The 26,832-nt window shown below is 42.4% G+C and overlaps 1 protein-coding gene across 1 annotated transcript in view; it reads right to left on the bottom strand.

Annotated features, from left to right (window-relative positions):
- LOC123502833 (dynein axonemal heavy chain 3-like) overlaps positions 1–26,207 on the bottom strand; it is a 41,561-nt gene extending 15,354 nt beyond the window's left edge. Inside the window, 43 exon segments of the mRNA XM_045252105.1 lie at positions 117–298; positions 3,062–3,218; positions 3,886–4,094; positions 4,473–4,659; positions 5,139–5,305; positions 5,809–5,983; positions 6,726–6,927; positions 7,303–7,499; positions 7,909–8,138; positions 8,290–8,464; positions 8,554–8,705; positions 9,164–9,298; positions 9,473–9,699; positions 9,920–10,085; positions 10,714–10,893; positions 11,415–11,555; positions 12,139–12,343; positions 12,734–13,140; positions 13,340–13,561; positions 13,824–14,049; positions 14,304–14,479; positions 14,581–14,667; positions 15,254–15,318; positions 15,715–15,827; positions 16,393–16,545; positions 17,407–17,682; positions 18,365–18,498; positions 18,803–18,922; positions 19,353–19,496; positions 19,647–19,751; positions 20,558–20,714; positions 21,143–21,247; positions 21,612–21,678; positions 21,681–21,776; positions 22,235–22,499; positions 22,617–22,790; positions 23,182–23,392; positions 23,498–23,653; positions 24,155–24,373; positions 24,837–24,943; positions 25,101–25,190; positions 25,300–25,395; positions 26,020–26,207. Coding sequence (XP_045108040.1) covers positions 117–298; positions 3,062–3,218; positions 3,886–4,094; positions 4,473–4,659; positions 5,139–5,305; positions 5,809–5,983; positions 6,726–6,927; positions 7,303–7,499; positions 7,909–8,138; positions 8,290–8,464; positions 8,554–8,705; positions 9,164–9,298; positions 9,473–9,699; positions 9,920–10,085; positions 10,714–10,893; positions 11,415–11,555; positions 12,139–12,343; positions 12,734–13,140; positions 13,340–13,561; positions 13,824–14,049; positions 14,304–14,479; positions 14,581–14,667; positions 15,254–15,318; positions 15,715–15,827; positions 16,393–16,545; positions 17,407–17,682; positions 18,365–18,498; positions 18,803–18,922; positions 19,353–19,496; positions 19,647–19,751; positions 20,558–20,714; positions 21,143–21,247; positions 21,612–21,678; positions 21,681–21,776; positions 22,235–22,499; positions 22,617–22,790; positions 23,182–23,392; positions 23,498–23,653; positions 24,155–24,373; positions 24,837–24,943; positions 25,101–25,190; positions 25,300–25,395; positions 26,020–26,187 — 7,226 coding nt within the window. The 5' untranslated portion in view covers positions 26,188–26,207.
- Between the last annotated feature and the right edge of the window lie 625 nt (positions 26,208–26,832).

Genomic DNA, 26,832 nt, shown 5'->3' with positions numbered 1-26,832 from the left:
TGGCAGCAGAGGATCCCAAGAACAGATCATCCAATGATTTCCCATGCAGATTCAGCCACAACTTCCTTAATAAATAAGTCTCAGAAGAGGATAGGAAAAAAAGGGCTTTGACTCACTTGAAGGTAACAAGGTTGAGAGGTGTTGAATGGCAGGAGTTGTAGTCTTGGATGTATGCTGTGATGGTGTGCTGCAGCTGCCCCAAGTCTGTCACCTCCTCATAACGTCTCTCAGCCACTGGAGTGTCCACACCTGCCCCCGTCACCCCCCAGCATGCCCTCTCCAGGCAACTTTCTGTCACCTGAGGGCACAGAAGTATGTGAGAAAGTGTGTGTGTGTGTGTGTGTGTGTGTGTGTGTGTGTGTGTGTGTGTGTGTGTGTGTGTGTGTGTGTGTGTGTGTGTGTGTGTGTGTGTGTGTGTGTGACTATATGAACTCATCAACTATATGTGAATCTGTTATATGTGCAGTCTTCTCTCCTTTCTATAACCTCTTATTGTCATCATCTGTCCTGCTTCATTCACAACAAAACAAGGTAAGTACATGATCCAAGTGGAGTCTGTTTCCATGATAAGTAGTGAGGCAGAAACCACTTTTAGCAGGCAGACACTCAAGGCCTCAGAACAACAGGAGACAAGCACTCAAACATCACACTCAGGTGTTTGTGGTATGTGGTGGGTCTGAAAGGCATAACTATACATAAATCAGTAGAAATGTATGCTTATGCCTTTCAGTTTATAATACGTACACAAACAAGGCACTTCTTCTGTAGAGTTTTCAGAGATGGCAAGTCATCACACACTCACTACAGTACTAGACAACATATAGAAGTCAAAAAAATGAAAAAAATGGTGAAAAAATGGTGAAAAATTTGTCATATCATGATATCCTGAGAAAAAACACTGAAAAATGGTCCTCACTCGAGATATTTTTGCCTTTTACATCAAAGCAAATATATCTGTAGTGACGTCTGAGTCCAGCACAGAGTTAGGGTACCACATGAACATACCAACACACCCACACAGCACAAACTCAACCCCTGCCCTCAAGAACACACTGTGGCAGGGCTGAGACACAAGCAACACAACACAGCACAAGGGTGAGTCTTGTGTCACAGCAGGGTCACATGGGGCCTTGGTAGCCATAGCCCTGTAAAAGAGACCCAGCTGAATAAGATCACGGTGGTCTTGCGGACTGGCCTGGTGCCTCATCAAGATTCCGAAGGAGGCACAGTCATGGTGAGAAGCTGAGTAACCTGCTGCTCTCACTTCTCTAAGCTTTGTGTTCTCCCTCAAGCTTATGTTTCCTGATCAGCTGACAAAACCTGGATAGATTTTCAGCAGATCCAGAGTCTTAAGACTGAGGAAAATTCTAATCTGACAATATCACTTCTACTATTTTATGTCCTTCCTTAAGCTTACATCCCCTGATCAACTGACCAGTCTAAACAAAATCTTACAACAGAAAAATTTACAGCAGATCTTCAGGGAAAATTCTGATACAGTGGAAGTGAGTGTGGCACAGTACATTACTCAACTGCCAACCATGACTGCACTGGAAAGAAATAGTTAGAAAAGGTGATGTTTCTCAATCGTTTGTGATGTGAAAATGTTGCTGACAGTGTGTGCAGGAGGGACCAGTCTGCCGCCTCCTCTGCTGTTGTGGGAGTCTGATGGGGACATAAGAGACCTGTGGTACGGGGTAGTTGCTATCCTCCTCTTCTTCCTCCTCTTCCTCTTCCTCCTCCTCCTCCTCCTCTACCTCCTGCTCACCATCTTCTTTCTCGTCTTCATCTTCATTTTCTTCTTTATGTTCTTGTTTCTCTTTCTGTGAATCTTCTGTGGCCTCATCTTCTATTTCCTCTTCTACAATCTCTTCCTCCTCCTCCTCCTCCTTCTCTTCCTCTTCTTCCTTCCATCACCAGATTTTCACTATGAACCTTGGAGTCATTATCATCAGCATTTTCCTCTTCTGCATCCTTCTCTCCATCATCAGCATCACTTTCTTCACCATCTTCAGCATCCTCCTGCTCCCCTTCCTCCTTCTCCTCCTCCTGGGACCCCTCCTGCTGATTCTTGGCTTCCACTAGCAACCTCTGATGAGGGAGACAACACCTCCAGCACACAGCTACCACTCAATATATTAAAGGTTATCACACTCACTGGTTCCCTCTATCATTGACCTCTTTTACTCCCTTCACTGCCTCTTATTACACTGTTCTCATTACTAGTTATTTAATTCTTTGACTTACAGAGTTTCTTTTTATGAGGTGTATATGAAAATAAATTTTTAAAAAGTATGTATATTCTACCACATCTTATGAAAATTAATAGGTTCTCTCTGTCAATTGCCCCACATTACTCCCTTCACTGCCTCTTACTACACTATTTCCATTACTAGTTCCTTAATTCTTATTGACTTTATGAGGTAAGGATGAAAATAGAAAGCTTGAATATCCTGTTACACCATTAGAAAATTTGTAGGTTCTTTCTATGAATTGCTTCCTTTATTCCATTCACTGCCCCTTACGAAACTACTGTAAACTACTGTTATTAAATCTTTGACTGTTATGGATGAAAATAAGTAAAAATAAGTTTGCATATTTTGTTACATCTTATAAAATCAAATAGGTTACCGCTATCTTTTACTCTTTTCACTGCCTCTTACTACACTACTTTCATTACCAGTTCCTTAATTCCTTCCCTGTTATTGATTTGATGAGGTATACATGAAAATAGAAACCTGTTACTTAAGAAAATCAATAGGGAAATCTTAATAGGTGGCCAGTTTAGTTTTGAATACAAAGGGCAAGTAATAGCTTAGAAATACATTACAAAATAAGGACCTACACATTCCACCACTTCTTAAACTAACCACCAAAGGAGACTAAACTAAGAAAAAAGCACAATCAGTTTACTCAAGTTACAACCTGGCTAACTGACACCAAATGAATAACCCAACATGACCCTCACTGAACCAAAAAGTACACTAGTAATAACACTAAAAATAATACATCATAAGAAAGTTACTAGGTTCTTTCAATCGACTGCCTCCCACAAACCCACCGATCCATCCTCATTGCATAGTTTGTCGAAGATGATGTGGATCTTATCCCTGAAGTTGGAGCGAATAGTGGTGACCAAGATAGTGAAGATGGGCTGCACCTCAGACCCATCCATCAGCTGGTCACAGAACTCACGGTAAATCTCATGCACCCACAGCCTGACCAGGAGAGGAGAGGCAAGGAAGAGAAGAGAAGAGGAGAGGAGAGGAGAGGAGAGGAGAGGAGAGGAGAGGAGAGGAGAGGAGAGAGAGAGGAGGAGACGAGATGAGATGAGACGAGATGAGAGGAGAGGAGAGGAGAGGAGAGGAGAGGAGAGAGGGAGGTGAGGTGAGGTGAGGTGAGGTGAAGTGAGAAGAGAAGAGAAGAGAAGAGAGGAGAGGAGAGGAGAAATGAGGATGAAGAAGTGAAAAGAATGTAGAAAATGAGGACAATTAAATAAAGGAGAAAAGAGAGAAAAAAAGAAAGTAAAAAGGTGATGAAAACTTAATGATATGAAAAAAGGACTGTAATATATCTGGTTTATGTTGAATTTTGTGCAGCTTTCATTGCAGTTCTATTAAACACTCAGAAATCAATATCAAATGCTCCTCCTCAAATAAAATGGCTGTGAGGAACGAATAAGAGGAGTTTACAAGGAGTTTCTGAGAGCTAAAAGACTACAATATATCTGACAACTCACTAAAGGCAACAGACTAAATATCTAAGAAGAGATACCCATCCTCTAGTGAAGTGGCCATGATAATAAGTAGGAGGAGTTTACAATTACTTTATACCATCTAAGAGAGCACAGTATCTACTTAATGACTCAAAGCTAACTATATGTACCTGACGAAGTGTCTTTTGGTGTCCATTGCCTCTTTGCGCAGGAAACTGACAGAGTGGATCACCCGGGCAGCTGTGGCGAGGTTGAAGATCTGGTGGCTGGTGGTGGTGGTGGTGGTTGCTGTAGTGGATTGGGTGTGGCGGAGGACAGCCAGTGTTCCTTCCACTATTCCAGCCACCACAGTGAACATGTCAGGCACGAATCCTCCACTCTGGCACAGGAAAGACAAGGTGTATTACTCTCTCCTGTCATCACCATAGCCATTATTGTCATTGTCTAACCCTCAGGAACTAAACCACTAAGTATTCTCACTCTTTCTTGGGACTGTTCTATTTTTTGTTAACTTGGTAACTCATTGACATTAAAAGAAAACAAAAGGTAAGTTTTTGGGCCTTTCTTTATATTTTTCATCCATTTCTTGTTCCCTTGGCTAAAAGAAAGGTAAGTTTTGTTTTGTTTTTTCTTTATATTTTTAACCCATTTCTCATTCCCTTGGCCAAGAGAAAGAAGTAAGTTTTACTGTTTTTTCTGTATATTTTTCACCCAATCTAAAAGAAAAAAAGGCAAATCTTTCCTCCCACGGACACACCCGGAGGAAGATGTTGAGCTGAGTGGTAAAGATGCGGCTCAGTGTGGTGTGAGGGAGAGGGTGAGTGGCCACCACCACATGTGAGGCCTGACACCGTGGCTCCAGCTGACTGCCAAGCTTCAGGGAGACGCCACCTATCCAAGTAAGACCCTCCAGCACCCTCCGCCCTGTGCCTTCCTCCTCCACCCTGCACACAAAACATGAAAGGAATACTTCACTACCACCTTTCATCTAGCTAACACACTGTTTCTATTTACATCAACAAAAGTGGGCACCTGAAATGGATAGTACATATATACACACTCAGTCACACACACAAGTATGGAGATTTGATTGTGACATTTAGACTGATAGAAGGAATTAACAAGTATGACAAGATTTGATAGTGCATGATGAGTGATCTACAAGAGCCAGGGCACTAGAAGAAACTGAAGAAAGGCACATGCAAGAAGTACATGAAGAAATACAGTTTTTCCACACAGAACTGTTGGAGCTTGGAATGCATTAGATATAGAAGAGACAGAAGCAACAATGCATAACTTTAAGATGAATTTGGATATTTTTCAGGATAATAGAGATGGGACAGCACAAGCATATGCTAAAACTAGGTAAATATAACTAAATAAATATAAGCACTCCCTGACACTACACAGCTCACTCCCTCACCAGGTGGTCTGCTGCAGTGCCTCCCTCACGGCCTCATGCAATGGCCGGGCGTGGTGCTGGTCCTCGGCTGCCAAGTGAAGGTCCTCTACCAGCACCACCAGGCGCCGGCCGTCCTTTGCCCCCCACCTGCCATTTGCCCGTTGCTCAAGTCGTTTCAGCACCAGACTCTGCACCAGCAAGGATTTCAAGGATTCACTTTGTTGTCTAATGCTTCAGTTTTTTTTTCAACCTTAAATTTTTATGTAGCTTCTTTTATTTGCAATTATTCATCATTTTCATTTTAGGAGGAAATAAAACAAAAGTTACAACATTTGATTCATGGAGCTATGTGTTTTCTAGGATGCTATAAATATAGAAAGGTCATAACTCCAAAATTCTGACCTCCCCAAAACACAGCACTCACAATTCTGGATATTTCTTTTTCAAGACAACTCCTTTGTGACTAGCATATTCAGTGGGCCCTTTTACTGATTTTGTGATCTTTTTCTCGTCTTTGGTCCCTCTTAAATTAAAAGAAAAACTCACAATTCTGATATTCTTTTCAGACAACTCTCCTGTAACTAGTATCCTCAGTGGGGCTTTACGTATTTACCTTATCTTTTGCCATCTTCTCTTGCCCATGACAAGAACATGCAACTCCAATAAAAAATAAATTAATAAATATAGTCACCTTGAGAGGCAGGGCAGTGGCAGCAGGAGTCACAGGAAAGGTCACAGTGTCAACAAAGGCAGTGGGGAGGCCTCGGAGGTAGTGCTGGGTGGTCACCTTACGCCCACTCTCCCCCTCACCAGCCACCAGCACTCCACCCACCGCCCGGCCACACACGTCCAGCAGGTACTCCAGTCTGGGGATGAAGATGTTAAGGGAAATTATGATGATGATGATTATATATATATATATATATATATATATATATATATATATATATATATATATATATATATATATATATATATATATATATATATATATATATATATCTTAATCTGGTTTGAGGTCAAGATATGATGATAATGATGATAACATTTCTTTATCTACTTTAATTTGAAGATAATGCAAATTTTCTTAGCCTTTACCTGTAAAATCATTTGGTCAACTTGAAGACCTCACTGTTACAAAAAATAATAATGATAATGATGATGATTACAATTCTTTACAAGGTTGAAGTTCAATTTAAGTCAATTTTCCAACCCCCACCCTGTAATACCTGTCTTCTTTACATAACCTGGCAGATTCAATCATTACACACAAACCAATGATAAACACAAAATCTTTACATGCTTCAAGATTAAGGCAATTTTCCAAGCCACAACCTACATCACTACCTTCCTTCACCTGGCAGACTTAATCACTGCACACAAACCAATGATGCCTACAAATTCTTTACCAGACACAAATTCTTTACATGGTTCAAGATAGTCAATTTTCTAAGCCATACCCAATAACATCACCACTTTCCTTCCCTCACCAGACAGACTCAATCATCACTCCAATTGATGATGACAATGATGACCACAAATTCTTTACATGGTGGATGATAGTCAATTTTCTGAACCACACCCAACAACACCACCATCTTCCTTCACCTGGCAGACTCCACCGTGGGCACAAGAATAGTGGAGATGTTAGTGGTCTCGGGACACTCGGCGTGCTTGATGACCTCCGTCCAGGGTCGCCAGAATGACCTCTGCTTGGCATCAAACATGAGGTCAAACACGGTGCCTTCCACGGGGTAGGGGCAGCCAATCTGACCAATGGAGGCAGGGGCAGGGAAGTCCGAGTTGTAACCTGTGAGGATTATGTGATGTTATGTCTCTTGGTTGTCTTTAATTTCTCACACAGATGACTGATTAATGAATTGATTAATGAATCGAGTCTTGTACCTTTTACAACAGGGCACTCACAGTTAAGCAAATGATGGGGAGTAAATGCCACAATCTAAAACACTTCTACACCACAAATGTGATTGAAATTACATAGGTTTTTAAGAGTGAATCTCTCTAGTGATAGATTACCAAGATCTCTATATCATTAACAGTAGAAACACTCTTGAGAATGCATTTAATCATCTCTGTGGCCTTTAAAAATAGTTTTGGTGAGACGGCAAAGCATTTCTAAACATGAACCTATGTTCAACCCACCATCACCACCATCACAACTCACCCATCACCAGCCTCCTGAAGAATTCACTGAAGGTCTCCTTGGAGGCAACTGTAAGCCCCCCGCCCAGGGACCAGGTGAGGGCCGAGAGGAAGGCAGCTGTAGTCCATGTCGGCCCCAGCTTGGCAGTGTCCTTCTGGGAGACTGTGGCGTCCTGCAGAGCATCCTGCACTATGGTGTCCATCAAGGGAAACAGTGACCTAAGAAAGTAAGGACAGGTTGTAGATCATCCTGGAAATACAATTCATCAATAAGGGGAAACATCAAACAGAGAAAGTGAGGACGGGTTGTAGATTATCCTGGAAATACAACTCGAGGAAATAGCAACCAAAGGATGTGAGGACAAGTTGTAGATCATCCTGGAAATACAACTGAGGGAGGATCATAGCATACCAGTACCCTAGAAACCATAACACAGGAGACAGTGTTCAGCTTACCTTTGAGTCTTAGACATTGTAACTTAATAGAATGACTGATTGTTTTCAACCTTGATCTTATATAAATGAAACACTAAGTTATAAGGGAGCTGTCTCAGTTATCAAGATATTAACAATAAAGACACACACACACACACACACACACAGAGTAGCAGTACATATAACTCATTACCGCACAAGGGAGATCTCTGAGGCAGGCAGGAGGTGAGTGCACTGCTGGAGGACAAAGGAAAGGATGGGTGGCAGGATCCAGGTGGCAAGGTCCTGAATGAGAGGTGAGTACTCCTTCCACCAGGCAGCCTCGGAATGTGTGTGTAGCCAGGCATGCAGCAAGGCCGGCCAGGAGAGGGTGCTACTGCCCACATATACCACACCACAGCGTGACACACTAGCAGGGGAGGCCTGGCAGGGGAGTGGAAGACTGAGTACTAGTGAAATCTCAAGTAGTGGAATAATGGAAACCTGATAACATAGATATCAGTGATAAAGAAATCTGATATAAATACTCTATCAATGTAATAAAGTAAGACCTCTTTAAAAAACTACTACACACCTGAGAGAGATCTAGCACCTCAAAGATGACAGCCATGTGTGTGGGGAGCGGCAGTGTCTCCCCTGATGGTAAACACAGCTTACGGGAGTCATCCAGGGCTGTGTTGAGGTCTTCCACCCACGATGCATCAGCAGGACCATCCAGCACTAGCCAGCATCTCTCCCTCTTCCCTCGCCTGCCATCACCATACCATTACCACTTTGCTATATACCATTATCACATACATAAATTCAGTCTACCACCATCCCATCCACCACCACCCACCTAAGAGCCAATGACAGCAGGCCATCTGACCACTCTCGAGATGCAGGGTCCAGTGAGCCAATCAGCTGCCCTGGTGTGATTGTCTTGGGGTTGATGATTTCCAGAACAATGGGCTTCTTGGGGTCAAACAGACTCAGAGCCTTGGCCAGCGTCTGTGGAGGTGATAAAAAAGGACATGATGAAGAAAAAGAAGAGTACTGACAGAAAGATAGTGAGGGAAAAGGAAGAAAGACCAGAGATGGAAAGCAAGGATAACAAAGCAGGACAAAAGAAGGGAAGAGGATAAGAAAGTGCAACAATATAGAAAAGAGAGACGAAAGGATACAGTCTGAAAATAAAGTAAAGAAAACTAGAGAAAGAGGACAAGGATAATATAGATAAAAAATTGGAAAAAAGAACAGACTCAAAGAAAGAAAAGGAAAACCTGAGAGAGACAAGAAGGAAGGACAAGAGATGAAAAATAAGAAAAGAGAAGATAAAAAAAGGAAAAACTAAGGAAAAGAACAAAAAAAGCTAACAAAACACCATAATTATAGACTTGGTAGAAACAGAACTAGAAAAAATGTGGAAAAAAACATGGAAAGAGGACAAGGAGGCAAACAATACTGACCTTAATTGTGGTGGTCTTGGCGGAGGCAGGCGGCCCGACCACCATGACGCCGTGCCGCTCCTTCAGTGTCTCATACAGCTGCACCATCTTGTGTAGGAACTCTGAGTTGAGGTGTAGCCCGTCCGCCTCACATACCTGCCACATACACACAGAGGAAAGTGAGATATTTTGCTTGTCATGTGCATTTCATTGGTAAGATTTTACATTCTAGCTAGTTAACACAATATGCATTTAATATAGTGCCTGAACACACACACACACACACACACACACACACACACACACACACACACACACACACACACACACCTTCTCAATGCAGGCAGTAAGGGCATCAAGTGGAGCTCTGGGTGTGGGTGGCAGCTCCAGGAAGAAGTCACACAGGATCTCCTCAAATGTGTGTGTGTCCTGCGCCACCAGCTTGGGATGATTGACCTGCCGCAGCGCCCTCACCACCACTTCCGTCTCAGACCACCCAGGGAAGGTCATGCGCAGCCTCTCAGCCACCAGCAGCACTGTCTTCACCGCACGCATGCCTAAAGGAAGTTGAACAGAAAAGGAGAGTTCATGCCTAGCACAGCAGCAATTTAGCACCTCATAGTGATAATGGAGCACCAGCATCTACTTGTGAAGGACCAGACTAGCCCAGCACCCCCACTGACTCATTAATCAGTCATAATGAGTGTATGGGTTCAACATTTAACTTGGGAAGGACCAGACCAGCACAGCACCTCACTTACTCACTCCACCACTCACCAAAGTCATAGTGGTTGTGTGGCTCCAGCATCTGACAGGCTTGCTCCATCACTCCCACCAGGCGAGTGGCCAGCGGGCGGGCATGCAGGAAGCCACCAGCCAGCAGGGAGACCTCAGCGATGGACTGGTAGTCAGCCACCATCATGGACACTGGTCGCAGCAACAACTGTGTATAAGAAGAGTCTGCTTAAGTTTGCTGATGTGCTAGGGATAGAAACCACTTCTTTAATGTTTCTACCAAAATCCCAAAGATAGAAAAACTTTCACCTTTCACTCAGAGTGTCTGCTATCTCTGATGTGCTGGAAAAATGTGAAATGCCTCTTTGCTCTTCCTAACACATTTTAGAGGAAGCAAAACCTTTACCTATCATTCATATGCAAAGGAAAAAGTATTGGTAATTATCAGAGTAAAAGATCAGATAGAGAACTTTAAAGCACTAGAAGATAAATGTGCCAAATCAGTAAAAGGCAAATTTAATAAGAATGACATTCTGGTGCTGCAAGATATAGGAAAGAAGGGATATATGATAAAGCACACAGGAAGGCATAGACAGGAACATACTATCAGCAAGCACATTCACTACAAAGAACATCCAGGACATTTATTTTGTGTGTTAATGTAAGAGGGTCACTGACCTTGGGAAACAAAATATCATAAAGTAAAGACCCACTGAAACACATTCTTATACAGTACAATAAAAAAAACAGATCATCCAAGCATTGAAACCTAACCTTCCACTTCAAATAGTTCAAGGCAAAGGTAGGAGGAAATGCAGAAGTAAATCCACACTCACCTTGAGGTTGTCGGGGAGTGGAACACGGCCGGGGTACTGCGGGTTCATAGTGACGGCCAGGAAGCCCCGAGGGTCAAGCGAGAGAGGCTTGCCCCCCTCTAGCACAAAGGTGTCTCGGTCCTCCCGCCGGGCAGTCACCAAAGTCAGGATCTGCTGCGCCACCACACTCAGCACCCCAACCTGTGACACCACCACCATCTCACACTACCACACTCAGCACTTCAACCTGTGACACCAACAATATAACATACCACCACCATCATCATACACCACCACACTCGGCATCCTAAATTGTAACACCACCACCATCACACACCACCACACTCAGGCACCACCAGAAGTGCAAAAATACATGATAGATACAAAACTAGAAAATGTCAAAAGAAAATCAATAATGACTTAATTTTTAGCCAACAGAAAGCAATGCAGGTAAAGATTGTGTACACCTAACCTAACTACCAATCTACACATACCACCACACTCAGCATCACCACACAAACCTCCAGCACTGACACACACTACTACCACACACTACCACATACCATCCCCATTTGAAGTGTCAGTACAGCATATTACCACACACACAGTACTCCTATACTTTTACACACACATACTAGCATTACAAAACCTCCTAGCTTCTGTACAATAAGCTAATACTTTCCTCTCTGCTCACTGCCACACCTCACACTGTCAACACTAACCTCCAGTCTGTTAAATTCATCAAAACATGCCCAGCTCCCAGAAGCAGCAACCCCAGAGAAGAACTGACCCATGGAGATGTAATCCAAGTCATCTGAACAATTGAACACCAGACAATTGATGGCCAGGGAACGAGCCAGGTCCTGCAGGGGATAATGACGAATGAATGAAAAACTAACACCAGAGTAAACAAAACACAAAACTTTTAACAGTATTCAAGGCAAATGCAGTTATAAGATACCACAACCAATATAAACTGTCTCTCTCCTTATCATTATGTAACTACACAGCTTGAGAGATAAAAAATTACACCATATGTCTCTTCCTATTACATATACAACAGAGGCATGGGAAATTCATACTTCAACAATTTGTAGAGCCTGTATCTACCACACATACTAAATTAAAAGGTTTAGTTAGGATATTGTAATACATAACAATTTAAATATTCTACCTGTAATTACCACATTTGTTTAATCATATGGCTTGAGGGATTATAAAAAAAAAATTCATAACACATCCTTACTTTTAAAGGTTAGTATGTTTTAGTGAATATATTAACTATATTTCTACCACTTTACATAACACACTGACTACATTTCAACCTTGTATCCTGTAATGGCAGAAAACTGTGCAGATTCTGAGATTATAAAGCTGGAAGCAGGAGTTCATAATAACATTCTCTATTTTCTACCAGACAACACTTACCCAACTCCTGCCACTAACCTTGACTGTCTCAGTCTTGCCAGTGCCAGCTGGGCCCTCTGGTGCTCCCCCAAGGTGTGCATGGAAGGCACTGGCCAGGGCGTGGTGGGCACGACTGGTGAGGGGCGTCACCACCAGCCGCCCCCTAGCACCCACATACTCCCAACCCCATGGCAGGTCACAGTGCAGCAGCTGGGCCTCCACCTCTGCCTCCCGCAGGTACAGTCTAGGACAGGAAGGAATGTTCTTGCACAAAAGGCATGTAAGATTAGTGACCATGATTATATCAACACATGGAAAACTTGAGGTAGATGAGTAAAACAAAACAATTGATGCATTAGTGAAAATAAATAAAGACAGAAGCTGATAGATAAATAACTAAATTAACTAATGAAAAAGATTACATACACATCTGAGCAATTAAAAGTACCACTTTATAAAAACATCAAATACAAATATACAGAAGCAAACATATAAAAGACAGATTAATATAGGAATACACAAAAAAATAAAAACATGAAGGAAAAAAATCAATCAAATAAGTAAATACACTGAAGCACAGAAAAAACAATAAATGAAGCACAAAAACCATCACTCGGCAAGCATCACTACTGACCTGAGCTGAGCCATCCAGGTGAAGGATTCCTCACTGGTCACCCTTTGCTCCACCATCTCTTGCACGACATCACGCGCATAGACCGCCCCAAGGATCAGGGTGGAGAGGGCGTGGCGGTGCGGGGCACTCTGCAGGGTGGCAGTGGGGGCAGCAGCAGAGGCACGGGTGGGGGCAGGGGGTACAGGGGTGGAGGCAAGGGGAGGGGCAGGAGGGGAGGACTCGAGAGCTTGGATAGAAGGCGAGTCTGGTTCAGCTGTCAGTGGGGGTGAGGTTGGGTCTGACGTGCGGGAGACGCTGGAGGCACTTGGGGTGGAGGAGGGTGCTGGGGAGAGCGGACCACTGGTAGGAGGTGACAGAACCCCAAGTGATGTCTGCTGTACCAGAGTGACACTTGTTTCCACCTCACCCTGAAAGGCATCCACCTCTATTTCCCTCACTCACATATTACAGGGTGTGTGTTAACGAATATTAAGTCAAGTACATTGCTGTAAAAAATTCCTTTGTACTATACAGTGAACAATTGAGCAGCAGGACAGTTTGGCTTCCATGTCTGGGTCAGTACAGTTCAAATCTGAGTAAGATGCACCACACAACACAACAACTCACCTGCAGCCTGGCCAAACACTCCTGCAGGGCCACAGTGCCACCACAGATGGCCTGGTGCACCTCGGCCGTCCAGAAGATGTGCCGCAGCGTGAGGATGACCTGTAGGGGCCATGGTGGCAGCAAAGCATCCAGGTCCCCAGTAGCACCTCCCCCACGCCGGGCCCAAGCATCAGCCCCCTCGGACATGATGATCTTGAGAGTGTAGGTGAGGGCCTCCTGGAACTGTCCTTGAGCCTGTACTCAACCTATCTTTTATTCATTCTACAGATATTTAGCCTTTTGACTGCCATGGCTCCTCAAACTTAAAAGCAGTGTTGTAAGTTAAGAATATTGTTACAAAAAGTACCTGCCCAGTTTTTAAACCAGTTCTCCCTCCCACCCTGCCTAACCTTCTCTCCTTCCTCACCAGCAGTAGCCAGTCCTTACAACACAGACAGTGCATCACTCACTCTCCTACCCAGACTATTCTTCCATCCTCCCTCACCTGTAGTAGCCAGTTCTCAATGCTGTTGTAGGCATGGGTGGTGGCCAGCTTGTTCACTAAGGGCACCACCTCCCCTTCCAAGCTGCCCACAGCCTCCACATTATTGTCAGCATCCAGGTGGAGGGAGAACACCCCATCAAAACACTTACGCAGGTGCTGCTCAAGCCCTGCTGGCTCCTTCTCACACAGCAGTGCCGTCAGCTCCTCATTTGAGAGGAAATAAAGTCTGTGGGAAAGAAGGATTTGTGAAGTGAAAAGTCTCTGATAAAAAGTACAGTTACATGATGGGCCAATTATAAATGTGAGAAAGAAAGATCTGGAGGAAAAGGATCTAATAAAGTGTGGAGTTGAGATACATAATTTCATTTGTCTGTCTAAACAGCAACAACAAGATATAAGAAAACTATACAAAAATTCACTTACATAAAAACAGAACAGAAAGACTCAACACATTATATAATACAACCTCACAGCACAAACCTTGGGAACACTCTCCTCTTGTTGTCCAGGTAAATATGGACGGCCTTCTGCAGGACAGCCAGGTGTTGCAGGCAGCCCGACACCTCCTGCAGCTCCTTCTCATCTCCAGCAAGGTCCAGGAGCTGCTTGGCCCCCACCGCCTTGGCTGCCATGCCACACCACCTGCGGTCCAGCTCCTAAGGAAGACACACAAATTAAGGATTGCCTCTCCCACCAACTAGTACCCCTTACCTCTTTCAGCATTCACCCAATAAGCTTCCACTCAGTAAGGTCTCACCAGGAAGATCTTGTGTTCCTCAGGCAACTGCAGTGGAAGGTCTGGAGTGGAGAAGAGAGGTGTCAGGTCCACCCACAGTGTCTGGACCTGCAAACAACAAAACAAAATTATTATCACAAGTCCTAGATTGCCACTTCCTTCACATTCAATTGACAACTATCACTTAGTGTAAAAGTATTTAAGACAAAGCTTGCCTACTATATTTGTTAGAGGTAATCATTGTTCTACTCCATGAATGTTTCCTGTTAGTATGTAGTCCCATAGCAAATACGAAATAGAGATATGATTAAATACAGCATATCAGTTAACAAGATGGAGCTGAAATACGTAAAATCAAACTTTTCTCAGCAATGCAACATCACAAATTAGATGCCACTGTCCAAGGAAACCAATAAAAATGCTGCATTCAAAGACTCCACCATAAACTAAACTATCACCACAGATGCACACACACACATACACACATATCACTGGCACTATACATTCACATACTACACAAACATATAGTATATGCAAACATCACTGGGACCACACATTCATATCGCTGGTACCACACACATTCACACACAAATCACCTACACTCCTAGCTAGCCCTGAGTGGAAAGAGACAACCTAATGGTCCACTTTACTAAACTAAATGATACAGAAAAAATATGAAGGCAACAACTCCTACCTTGAACCACACAGAGAGTGAACACTGGACGGTACGCAGGGTCGCCTCCCACTCCTTCACCTCCTCTGCAATAAACACAAACACAAACACTCACCACCAGTCTGAGTCACAGTCAGCAAGATAACGCCGACACACATGCTCAGAAATGTAATCACCAGAGAGGTTATTCTGTGAGGGAGTGTAAATTATGAATACAAACAACAAATAAAATGCTCTGATTTAAGTGTAACTGCGACAAAAATTATGAAATGACTGAGTTTTATTGTATTTAGAATCCTATAATACTAATGTTACAAATATCTAAAATGGTTTGAGTAAGAAATATAAAGGAGCTATTTATGTGTGTATGTGTGTAAAGTTTATCCAAATGTCTAGCTATATTTAGTTGTTGATATACAGGAAAGGAACTATAGTCATGCTGTCTGTGTTTATTGTGTGTGTGGGGAAGGGAGGGGACATACGTTTGAAAGGAGCGACGAAGGGAGAGTTCTTGATGGTGTGTGTGGTGATGAGATGATCTTCCACCAAGGCACGCACCTCCTCCAGCCCTACCACCACCTCCACTGCCACCTCCCTGCAACACACACACACACACACACACACACACACATGCCATTACTTGATCTATTTGACACTTTAAACTCTTTTTTTTTTTATGAAGTGCACAAATAACTTTACATTAATGAAGCAAAACCAAGCAAAAACACACAAGAATGAACACAAGTATACTACAAGGTAAACAACACTTGATACATGTACTAGAGGAAGAAATGATAGCAGCAAGACCATACAAACTTAAGGAAAGGCAAGACAAAACCAGATAAGTAAAGCAAAACCAACCAAGAACACACGCACAAGAACACACACAATACTAAAAGAAAAACACATTTGATAAATGTACAAAAGGAAGAGATGATAGTAATAAGAGCATACAAACTGAAGGAAAAACATGATACAGATACATACAACAGAACCATGTAAGTATGAAGGAAAAACAAGATATATACACATAGACAGAACCACAAAAGTATGAAGGAAAGGCAAGATATATACAAATAGACAAAACCACAAAAGTATGAAGGAAAGGCAAGATATATAAACATAGACAGAACCATGCAAGTAAAGTTAACAACACTAACGGGTGAGGTGCGGTGGTGAGGGTGGTGGTGCTCCAGGCCTCCCTCATGTTAGCCAGGGAGCGCTCCAGGCTGTACTCCCTCGATGCACCGCTGCTCACCACCTCAAACTCCTTCAGGAACCCACCAAGCTTCATCTGCACCACCTTCCTCAAGCTGCATAAACCATCAAGCTGACTACACCTCTCCCTCTTTCCCTCCGCTTACTCCATTAAAAACATGTCTAGTCTCAATTTCACTATGGCCTAAGTATGCAATATCTAGGCCTGCAAAACACATCAGGCTGGCTTACACATTGAATCTAATTGTACCTCTCTTCTCTCTCTATTGAGTCTAGTTGTACTTCTCTTCTATTTGAAATACATCTATTATCTAAATTATATAACTCATGCCTAGGTATTGGATATCTGGCACTATAAGACACCTGGTACTGGCATTAGGGTAATACAGCTAGATTATGAATGCAATTTATTTATTTATTTTTTTTATTTATACCATGTGGGCTTTTCATGGGAATTTATGGGCTAAAGAGAATACTTTTTTGGGGTACCTCCTATCTCAAAGCCCACCTGCTAGGAAACCGTTGCCCTGAGTGAGGAAGCCCAACCTACACTCGGACCGTGGACAGGATTCTGACAACATATCTCCTTCTTTCTCTCCTCTCTCCATTGCAAAGCTGTTTAGATTATATCATACAACTGAGTCCTGGATAGGTGACATCTGAAGATAAAAAGAGTTACCTGGTGCCAGCACTAGGGATGATAAGAGCTGGCTTATGAATGTAATCCGGCTACATCTCTCCCTCTTTCTCACTTCTGTCCATTGCAAATATGTCTAAGAGTGTAAACTATTCAACTGGGTAGGTGACATCTGAAGATACAAGTGTGATATGGCTGGCTTATAAATGGAATTTGACGACATCTCTCCTTTCCCTCCTCTCTCCATTCTAAAGATGTCTATAGGCTTAATTAGATATCTGAGGCTTAGTTAGATGACATTTGAGGGTACAACAGTTACCTGGTGCCAGCATTAGGGGTGATATCAAACCCAGCTGCTTTGTTGAGGCTGTGCCAGTGACGTGGCCTCAGTCCCTTGTTGCAGAGGACAGAGACGAGGGGCAGATGTTGCTTGAATGCCTTGATCTGGTTCAGGGCCAGGGCACACACTTGCAGTGGCCCTGGCAAATTGGCAGGGTTTGGGTCCTCCAGGTTCATCCGTGCCTTCCTCGGGTCACCCTCCAGTGCCTGCTGCTTGAACTTTGTCTTGAAGGCTTTGCGTAGTCGTAGTAATTCTCTGGGGTGAGGTGAAATTAGTGGTTTAAATTAAGAAACAATTATTATTCTTTTTTTTATGCAAGACGGGCAGTTTTCAATTAACAAATTACTTCTATTATTGTTTTTTTTATGTAAGAAGGATAATGGACAAAAGCAACAAAAAGAATGAATAAAGAGCTCTAATGTAATACCAGTCCACATCAAAAACTACCAACTGGAGGAAAGAAGCTTTGAAATATATCTCTCCCCTGAAAGAGTTAAAAGTCATAAGAGGAAGAAAATATATAAGCAGTAGCCTGTACATATGAAAAAAAGAGCCACAGACAGACAAACAGACAAGTAAGATTTTTACATATAAATCTTAATAACTTCCATTTCTATACTCTAAACTCATCTAACTTTGATAACTTCTTGCTAAACTATTACAAGACTGAGTTAATTGATGCCTTATGCTTTATGTATCCAATATGACATGTAACTCCCAATCACTACAACCACAATCTATATAAACACCTCTACATCACTTCAGAAGACTTGAATTCTGTTATGAAATGCAGACACCCTTACTTTAGCTTCACATTTCTCCAAAAACACATAACCTTCACTTTACACATCCATCTACATATAACCATCTTTGCATCACTATTACAGATATACAAGAGTTCTGGCTCCAGTATCCTTTGTTGTTCCAGCCTCCACACCTTGTGAGTTCCTCTGTCTCTACGTCGATGAACTCCGGGTCCAGAGTGGTGAAGTCCCCGTCCATCCAGTACTTCTCATACTTGCGCCACTTCATGACCAGGGTAAACAGTTCCTCATACGGCACCAGGCACTCCTGAAGAAGGGCAGTGTTTGGTTTAACGGGTTAGTTAGAAGAGTTTAATCCATGTGCATGTGTTTTTTGCATGGTTTTGCTTAATTTATGGAAAGTTATGTGTGCATTTCATACAAATAAAGGATAATTCAAACAGTGTAAAATAGGAATCAAATAATGGTATGTTTGTGTGTGTGTGTGTGTGTGTGTGTGTGTGCAGGGAGGTGGCAGTGGAAGTGAAAGAGGCCACTTTGAAAAAACACAAACAGACAATTTCTGGAAGTCATAAGTTAAACCAACACTGAGGCCAAGCAGCAGCACCCACCTTCAGCTCTGTCAGTAAAGGGAAGGAGGACACCTGGAACTTAAAGAGTGCTTCTTCCTGGTTCACCCACTCCACCAGGCCACTCACTTTCTCCAGACGACCCTCCAGTTTTTTCACCTCCTGTAAGATGCAACATTTATGAGTTAGGCCCATTCACAAATGCTTTGCTCTCTCTTGGCACGACCATTTTCAAAGACAATAGAGATGATCAGCTGGTTTCTCCAGATTGTTTCTCCTTTTGGTAATGTTGAAATTTTGCTAATCTGTCCCTAGAACCATAAAAACATCCATAAAATCACACCATATGGAGTCTTTTGAAAACAGTAGAGGTGTGGCACAGAAATGTTTCACAAAAATCATTAAACCCACACATACACAAACACACACAGAAGAGTTTACCAAATAGAGTAGCAGATCCACGGAATACATTACAATTATATAAGAGGTATTGTGTGCCCAGACAGTATTTATAAATTTAAAAAGAATTTAATGAAATTTATAGCCATTAAACTTCTGTATCTCCTCTTCCACCTTCTCCTCCGTGCCTCACCCTGATGTACTTGTTGACATGAGCCACCTGGGACAGCTCCTCCAGCTCCGTCACTAGCTGTTGGATGCGAGTCAGGGTGTGGCTCACTTCCCCGGCTCGCTCCACCAGACGCTCTTCAAACTCCTGCTTAAAGTCTTCCAGGGACTGTTGGAAAGGAGCAAAAGTTAGATATACAATACCTCTTTTCAATCTATCAATCTATGCATCTTTTTCCATCCCTGACCACCTCACTGCACTAAACACCACCACCACCACAACCACCATCATTACCATCACCACCACTACCACACGTACCTCCACGGCGCGGTCCACCACAGGCTTCAGCTTGGCCGGCCACACAATGACAGCTGCGGTGGTGGTTAGGTCATCTGGTGTGAGGTGCACCACATCCAGGATAATCTGTGGCACATCACCTCATTCAGTGCATGACATCACAAAATGAAGAAAAGGAAAAAGCATACAGCAAATTGAAGGGCTAGAGAGAGAAAAAAGGACTGCATGTGAACAATTGAAGGCCTAGAGAGAGAAAAGGAGAGCTGCATGTGAAAAATTAAAGGGTTACAATGGAAAGAGGATAATAAAGGGAATTGCAGACAAAAAGGTAAAGTGATAGAGAGAAAGAAAGAAAGGAAGACAGGAGACAGAGGAAAGTGGAAGATGAGAGAAAACTGAGGGAAAAAGAAGACAAGAAACAGAGGAAAATGAAAGACCAGAGAACAATGCATATAAAAACTGAGGTGGTTAAGAAAGAAAGAAAAATATGAAAATGCACATAAGATATAGTGATAGAGGAAAAGATAGAAAAAATAAAACAATATAGATTAAGAAATAGGAAAATAGCAAAGAAAACAACAAAAGGAAATGGGAAAGAACAAGAAAAACAAGAACAAAGCACACAAAAAAAAAGTAAAGTGAAGAAGAAAAAGAGAGAAAAGAAGACAGAAAACAAAGAGAAAGGTAAAGTGATAGAGAAAGCACTGAAGACAACAATGAAGAGGTAAACAAAAGCAAATAAGAAAACAAGAGAATGAGAAATCAATAAAGTGACAAAGAAAAGAGAGTAAATAAGACAGAACACAAGGAGAAAGATAAAATAACACAAAAAACACCAGACAACAAAAAACAGAGGAGAAACGAAAGCAAAAAAGAAAACAGGCGCGAGACACTAATATGATACATCAGTAGACATGACTACACCTCTTCACCTTCAGTTTGGTCACCATGTCCCCGACCTCCTCAGCCAGGCGGTGGATGGTGATGCGGCGAACCTCCTCCACATACTCCATCAGTTTGAACAGTTGCTCCGTAGATTTTGGAGTCCCCTGAATGCGCTTGTGGATTGCTTCAAATTGCTCGTTCAATCTGAGAGAGAGAGAGAGAGAGAGAGAGAGAGAGAGAGAGAGAGAGAGAGAGAGAGAGAGAGAGAGAGAGAGAGGATAGTTGACATGAGGGTAAGTATTGAATTGACTGACTGATGGACCACAGCATAGATCCACATTAAGAAACACGTTGCTCTCTCATCACAACTGTTTTTAAAGGCCACAGAGATGATAAGGCAGGTTCTCTTGAGTGTTTCTCCTCTAAATAATGTAAAAATCTTATCAATCTCTCACTAAAAATTCATACTACTTTAACTACAGCTTTTAGAATTAAATGGTGCAGAAGTGTTTCAAAGCAAGGTTCATTTTCCTTTTTCTTTCATGCAAGAATGGGAACTGGCCAAGGGCGTCAAAAATGACTGAACAACAAGGCCCACCAAGCAGGGTCAAGAGATACAAAGAGGAGCTCACCCCTGGATAGTCTTGCGATGGTCAGCCACAAGGCGGTCCCTCAACACAGAGACAAAGGAAGAGGATACTGATAGAAGACTCTGCCGCAGGAACTGGTACTCCAACCTATAATACACACACAGATCAAGTAAGACTAGATCAGTCTAAAAAAGTTACTGTACTCTATCAATAGGTTCATCAAGTAGAATCATAGTGAACAGTAATTTTCATCTGTTATTTATCTGATGCTTGTCTTTGTTCAGTATGTAAAGAAAGGACAGTCATGGGCAACAAAAATTCATTCATTCTTGGTCTGATTTGGTAAAGCAGCAGAAAATAGAGCAATAGAGGTTTGAGCCCCAACAAGTTCATGGATTTCTTAACTATTACACATGACAATTGCAAAAATAAGATGAAAAGCTTGTGAATCGATATGGACCACTTATGTCAAATACATAAATAGTTAGATGACAAAATAATTCCTCATCACCTGAACACATGGAGGAGTGTGGAGGTGGGAACGTGGCTGGCATTTTCCACATAGCGAGAGAAGTGAGTACCTTCCCAGCATACTCCTCCAGCTGAGCATCCTGGCGTAGAAACTCTTCCACTTCGCTCCGTACACCTCCACTAAGCACTGGACGCCACTCCTCCGCTGTGTGGGATGGAAGTGGTGGTGAGGGAACTGATGCATTGTTCATTATTGTTGACGCACTGCACACTTCCCTCCATTATGCATACCTTTTTTACATTTTAATTTATCTATATCCATCTTCTTTATCTTCCTCTCTACATCTCCATCCTTCTCCATGTAGGATTAGTTTCCCATCAGTTATCTAATCCATTCTTATCTCAAATTTCAGTCAGCACTAAGGTAGAGTACAAACATTACAATCACCATGTTGGATCTAAAATATCAGTAGGGCTTCATCAAATCAGTGTTTATTGTAAATAGAAGGATACCTATATATTTATCTACGGCACTCAACACCAAAAAGATCTGAAGACAATAGTGCTAGTGGAGTAACTTTTTGCTGATATAATAACTTGAAGGACTTGTATATGCTGTTAACAAAATGATCGTCTATTTGTCTAAGACACAAGGACACCTACAGATTTGGTGCAGGTACGTGCTGGCGGAAGAGAAGCGGTGGTTCACGGTGGAGGCGAGGGCGTCATGGAAGGCTGCCCATTGCGGCTCGGAAAGGCTTACCACCAGGGTCTCCCGCCGGGGCTCCAGTGGCCTAAGGGGTGGCACGGGATTGCCACCATCACCAGGAGACTCATCGGTCTCAGCCATGCGCAGCCGCCACCGGGGTACCTTAGGGGGCTGTGGCTCCTCCCAGGTGCCACGGTACAGCTGCACACACTCATCCAACTGCAATAATTAAGTTTTTAGTTTCGCATTGCACCCTAGACTTATGAAGGAACGTACACACACTTTTAGCTAGGGAAGTTGTCATTAGCATCTTTGTATCGGCCACGCATGCCTCACCTCTTTGAACAGGTCAGTGAAGGCAGATATGATCGCCTCCTGGTCTGGGTTGAGCAACACCTGGTTATCGTCCAGCACCAAGTACAACCTCACTCTGGGCCCCTGCCACGGCTCCTCCTCGCTCCCCAGCCATGAGAGCACGCCCTCTACACTCCGAATCAGCACCTCCTGCAACTGTAAGGCACATCAGGAAAACTCGACAAACGTGCGAATGAGATTTATCAAATTCTTGTATTTGTTGTTGTTAGGGCCGCGAAGATCTACAGCTCCTTATGAGCCCTGGCGTATTGAGATCTATTACAAGCTGCTGTTTCGGGCAGCTTCGATTTGTTGACACTCTAAAATACTCCCGTTTTCTTTTGCAAGAAATAACATAACTCGACCCCAAATAAACAAATCTGATCTCCGTGGGGATAAAAAAAAAAAAAAATTAATAATATATAATACTGAGAGCATGTGTGACGATGAGACACCGCGCACCACAGTCATCAACTCATCACTCTTTCCACTCTTTTGTATAACTACTCATCACCAAATATAGAGAAAAAAAAAACAAAATTCACACCTTAGAAGCTAGCAAGTTATTGAAGGCGTGCATGACGGTGAGGCGGCGTGCAGGGGACAGATTGGTGGCAAGCGTGGCCTCTCTAATGGCAGCCAAGGAAGTGGGGAACCAATTATTGCGAAGATGTGTCCGTCCCGCCCTGGCCGCCGCCCTCCACCTAGTGATCAGCACAGCCAGCTCCACGCCCTCGCCCACGCCCCCAACGCTGCCCCTACAGAGAGAAAAGAAAAGTTACAAAGCAAAAACAGTACGAGCCTATACAATTTATTCCTGAGAGAGAGAGAGAGACTACTGATGGATATTCCTTGCTACTAACCCATCTTGAACATCGACAAGAGAGAGGGAATCAAGAGGCCGCAAGACTTGAGCCATGACTGTCCTGACGGCAGGAGGGAAGCTGGCCATGGCGCGGCTAAGGGCACGCCGCTCCCGACTCACCCACGCCACCCGCGGCACGCCCTCTACTTCGTACCTAAAGAGAGAGAGAGAGAGAGAGAGAGAGAGAATATGTTACTTCACACATGACACTATCAATTATTTAAAAATACGTACGTACGTTCATCGAAACCTACCACAAATGATAATAATAATAATAATAATAATAATAATAATAATAATAATAACTATGATGATTTAATAATAATAATAATAATAATAATAATAATAATAATAATAATAATAATAATAATAATAATAATAATAATAATAATAATTTAATAATAATTATAATGATATAATAATAATAATAATAATAATAATAATAATAATAATAATAATAATAATGATAATAATAATAATAATAATAAAAAGCAATAATAATAATAATAGTAATACTGTTAATGATAAACAAATGAATAAATTAATATGCAAATAAATAATCAAAACAAGATAGCTTCAGCTTGGAATCATTAACTCTAGATCAAACTCACTAAACTCCTACATCACACAGTACAAATCCTGCTAAACTCGTTACCTCTCATAAGTTCCCAGGGGAGGAAGGTGCACGGGATCCACCTCGCACTCTCTCAATTCCTGTAGTAGCTGCTGGAGGATGCGGTCGTATTTGGCAGCGAGGGCGGGCGGGAAGCGGTGGGAGAGCGCGGAGGTCATGTCAGGCGGGCGGGGGTCATGGGTCGCCCTCAGCTGACGGCAGTGCTTCAGGACCGCCCTTGCAAACTCAGCCCGTCTCTGTCTGCAGGAGTGTTTGGTTGTGAAGTGTTAAAGAAAGTTCATGTTTATTGAGTTTAGCTGATGGTCTATGTATTACTATTATTATTCTTATTTTATCTTTTACTTCTTTTTCTTTTACCGCCCTTGCGAACTCCACTCATCTCTGCATACGTTATAGGTTTTTATGAAGGAACGGTGTTACTCTATGAACGTGTTTTGCTAATTATTATTATCTTCGTTTATTTGTATATCCATTTAGCATTCCTTTAGCTTTATTTTTTTCTTATTACAACTCCATTCTTGTCATCGAGTTTGGAGAGAAGAGAAACACATGAAGAAAGAGAAATAATTAAGTGGAGTTTGCCTGTAATATCGAGACCTATGAAAACAGAAAATGCTGAGAAAGAAAAACAAAATAAAAGTAACATACAGAATCGAAACCGACGTAAAGAGGACTCTAATAAAGTTCCATGCAGTCTCGTCACCTGTGGAAGTGATGGGCGAGATGGATTCTGCTGCGGCGCCTCTGCAGGAGTTGGCTGTGGTCCCAGTGGCTGCTGCCGTCACCAGGGGGAGCAGGGACGGCGCCGTACTAAGAGAGAGAGAGAGAGAGAGAGAACTTATTATGTCTTAAATTTCCCTATACATCGATCGATTATCTTATTTAGTATTTTTTTACATCAAGTTCATTTCTCACTCAAATATCTTACCGTTGCTACTACTCGTACTACTACGACTACTACTATTACCTTCTTCTGCCTGGTAAGTGGTCTCATGGAATGCTGTAAAGCGAGAGACGTTCGGCCACTGCTGCCCTGACCACCTCTCATACTGCCGCCCTGTAGCAAAAATGAGAACACGCTTATTACAGCACATACAGGTCATTAACGTCTCTCTCTCTCTCTCTCTCTCTCTCTCTCTCTCTCTCTCTCTGGTATAGTGATTCACCTGGGTGGAGGCTGCGGTGAGGCGGGAGAGTCCAGCCGATGAGGGAGTCTTCGGTCCTGCCCCAAATCTCCCACGGCCCCGCCCTCGCCGCCTTGCCTGCCGGATGAAACACACGAACAGACGTAACGAGAGGATGGAATAACGAGAGAGAGAGAGAGAGAGAGAGAGAGAGAGAGAGAGAGAGAGAGAGAGAGCAGACTATCATTTTATCATAAGAAAGTGCTATAAGAGCCAACTATAGTCACCTTCCTTCGTTTATTACCTAACCAACAAAACTACATCAACTTCAAACGGACCCCAGTCACCTCTAATCTCTGCTTTTCGTTTGAGAAGGTGCATACCAAGAAATTCAAATAGATAGATAGATAACACCAAACAAAATAAAAAGATGAAAATACGAAAAATTAACTATAGATACGTAAAACCAAACAGAAAATAGGAAAAAGCGAAAAAATAACAAGAAATACGTAAAACCAAGCTGAAAATACATAAAGAAAGAAAAATTAACTCTAGATACATAAAATCAAGCTGAAAAATTAACTATAGATAAGTAAAACAAACTAGAAAACAAAAAAAACGAAAAATTATTTATAAATACATAAAACCAACCAGAAATGAAAATAAAGAAAGGAAAAAATGAACAATAGATACGTGAAACCAGCTAGAAAAGGATAAATAAACGAAAAAATAACATCACTATCATCAACACATTACCCATACCTGCGGCGTCACCAGTATCTCTGTGGTGACGAGGAGCTGCTGCAGGGTGTGGCGCGTGATGCTGCTGGTGGTGCCACTGGAGCCGGGCAGCACAGGCAGGTATGGGCCCATGGGAGCTGAGGAACCCCCGCCACTCGATCCTATCCCTCGCCTCTGACTCCCCAACATTGTGGAAACTTAGTGATGTGGTTCTGCAGGAAGGGAAGTAGTAGTAGTAGTAGTAGTAGTAGTACTAGTAGTAGTACTAGTAGTAGTAGTAGTAGTAGTAGTAGTAGTAGTAGTAGTAGTAGTAGTAGTGGTAGTAATAGTATCATCATCATTTGTAGTAGTAGTAGTAGTAGTAGTAACAGTAGAAATTTAGACATATGTTCATTATTGTTTGATTCAATAGTATAGTAGTAACCACAGCATTATTATTATTAGTAGTAGTAGAAGTAGTAGTAGTAGTAGTAGTAGTAGTAGTAGTAGTGGTAGTAGTAGTAGTAGCAGCAGAAACGTAAACACATATGTTCATTATTGTTTGATTCAGTAGTTTGTTAGTTTGTTCCTTTATTCACTCTCGCCATGAGAGAGAGAGAGAGAGAGAGAGAGAGAGAGAGAGAGAGAGAGAGAGAGAGAGAGAGATTTGAACAATCACATTTAATTAAGAGACCAATGAATCACACACAAATTCTTGCCTTAGAGAAGTTGGTTTAGGTCCTAGGGGGATCGAACCTTGCTTGCTTCAAACCTGACACCTTACAGGAGGCATAATACACCAAAACTGAATTAACTCCCTCAATATTGATCACTTAGCACCAGGATGTCCGAACA

The sequence above is a fragment of the Portunus trituberculatus genome, chromosome 12, assembly GCF_017591435.1.
Source record: "Portunus trituberculatus isolate SZX2019 chromosome 12, ASM1759143v1, whole genome shotgun sequence".
Taxonomy (NCBI): domain Eukaryota; kingdom Metazoa; phylum Arthropoda; class Malacostraca; order Decapoda; family Portunidae; genus Portunus; species Portunus trituberculatus.
The sequence above is the reverse complement of the archived record's forward strand: the minus strand, read 5'-3'. Positions and strand labels throughout refer to the sequence as shown.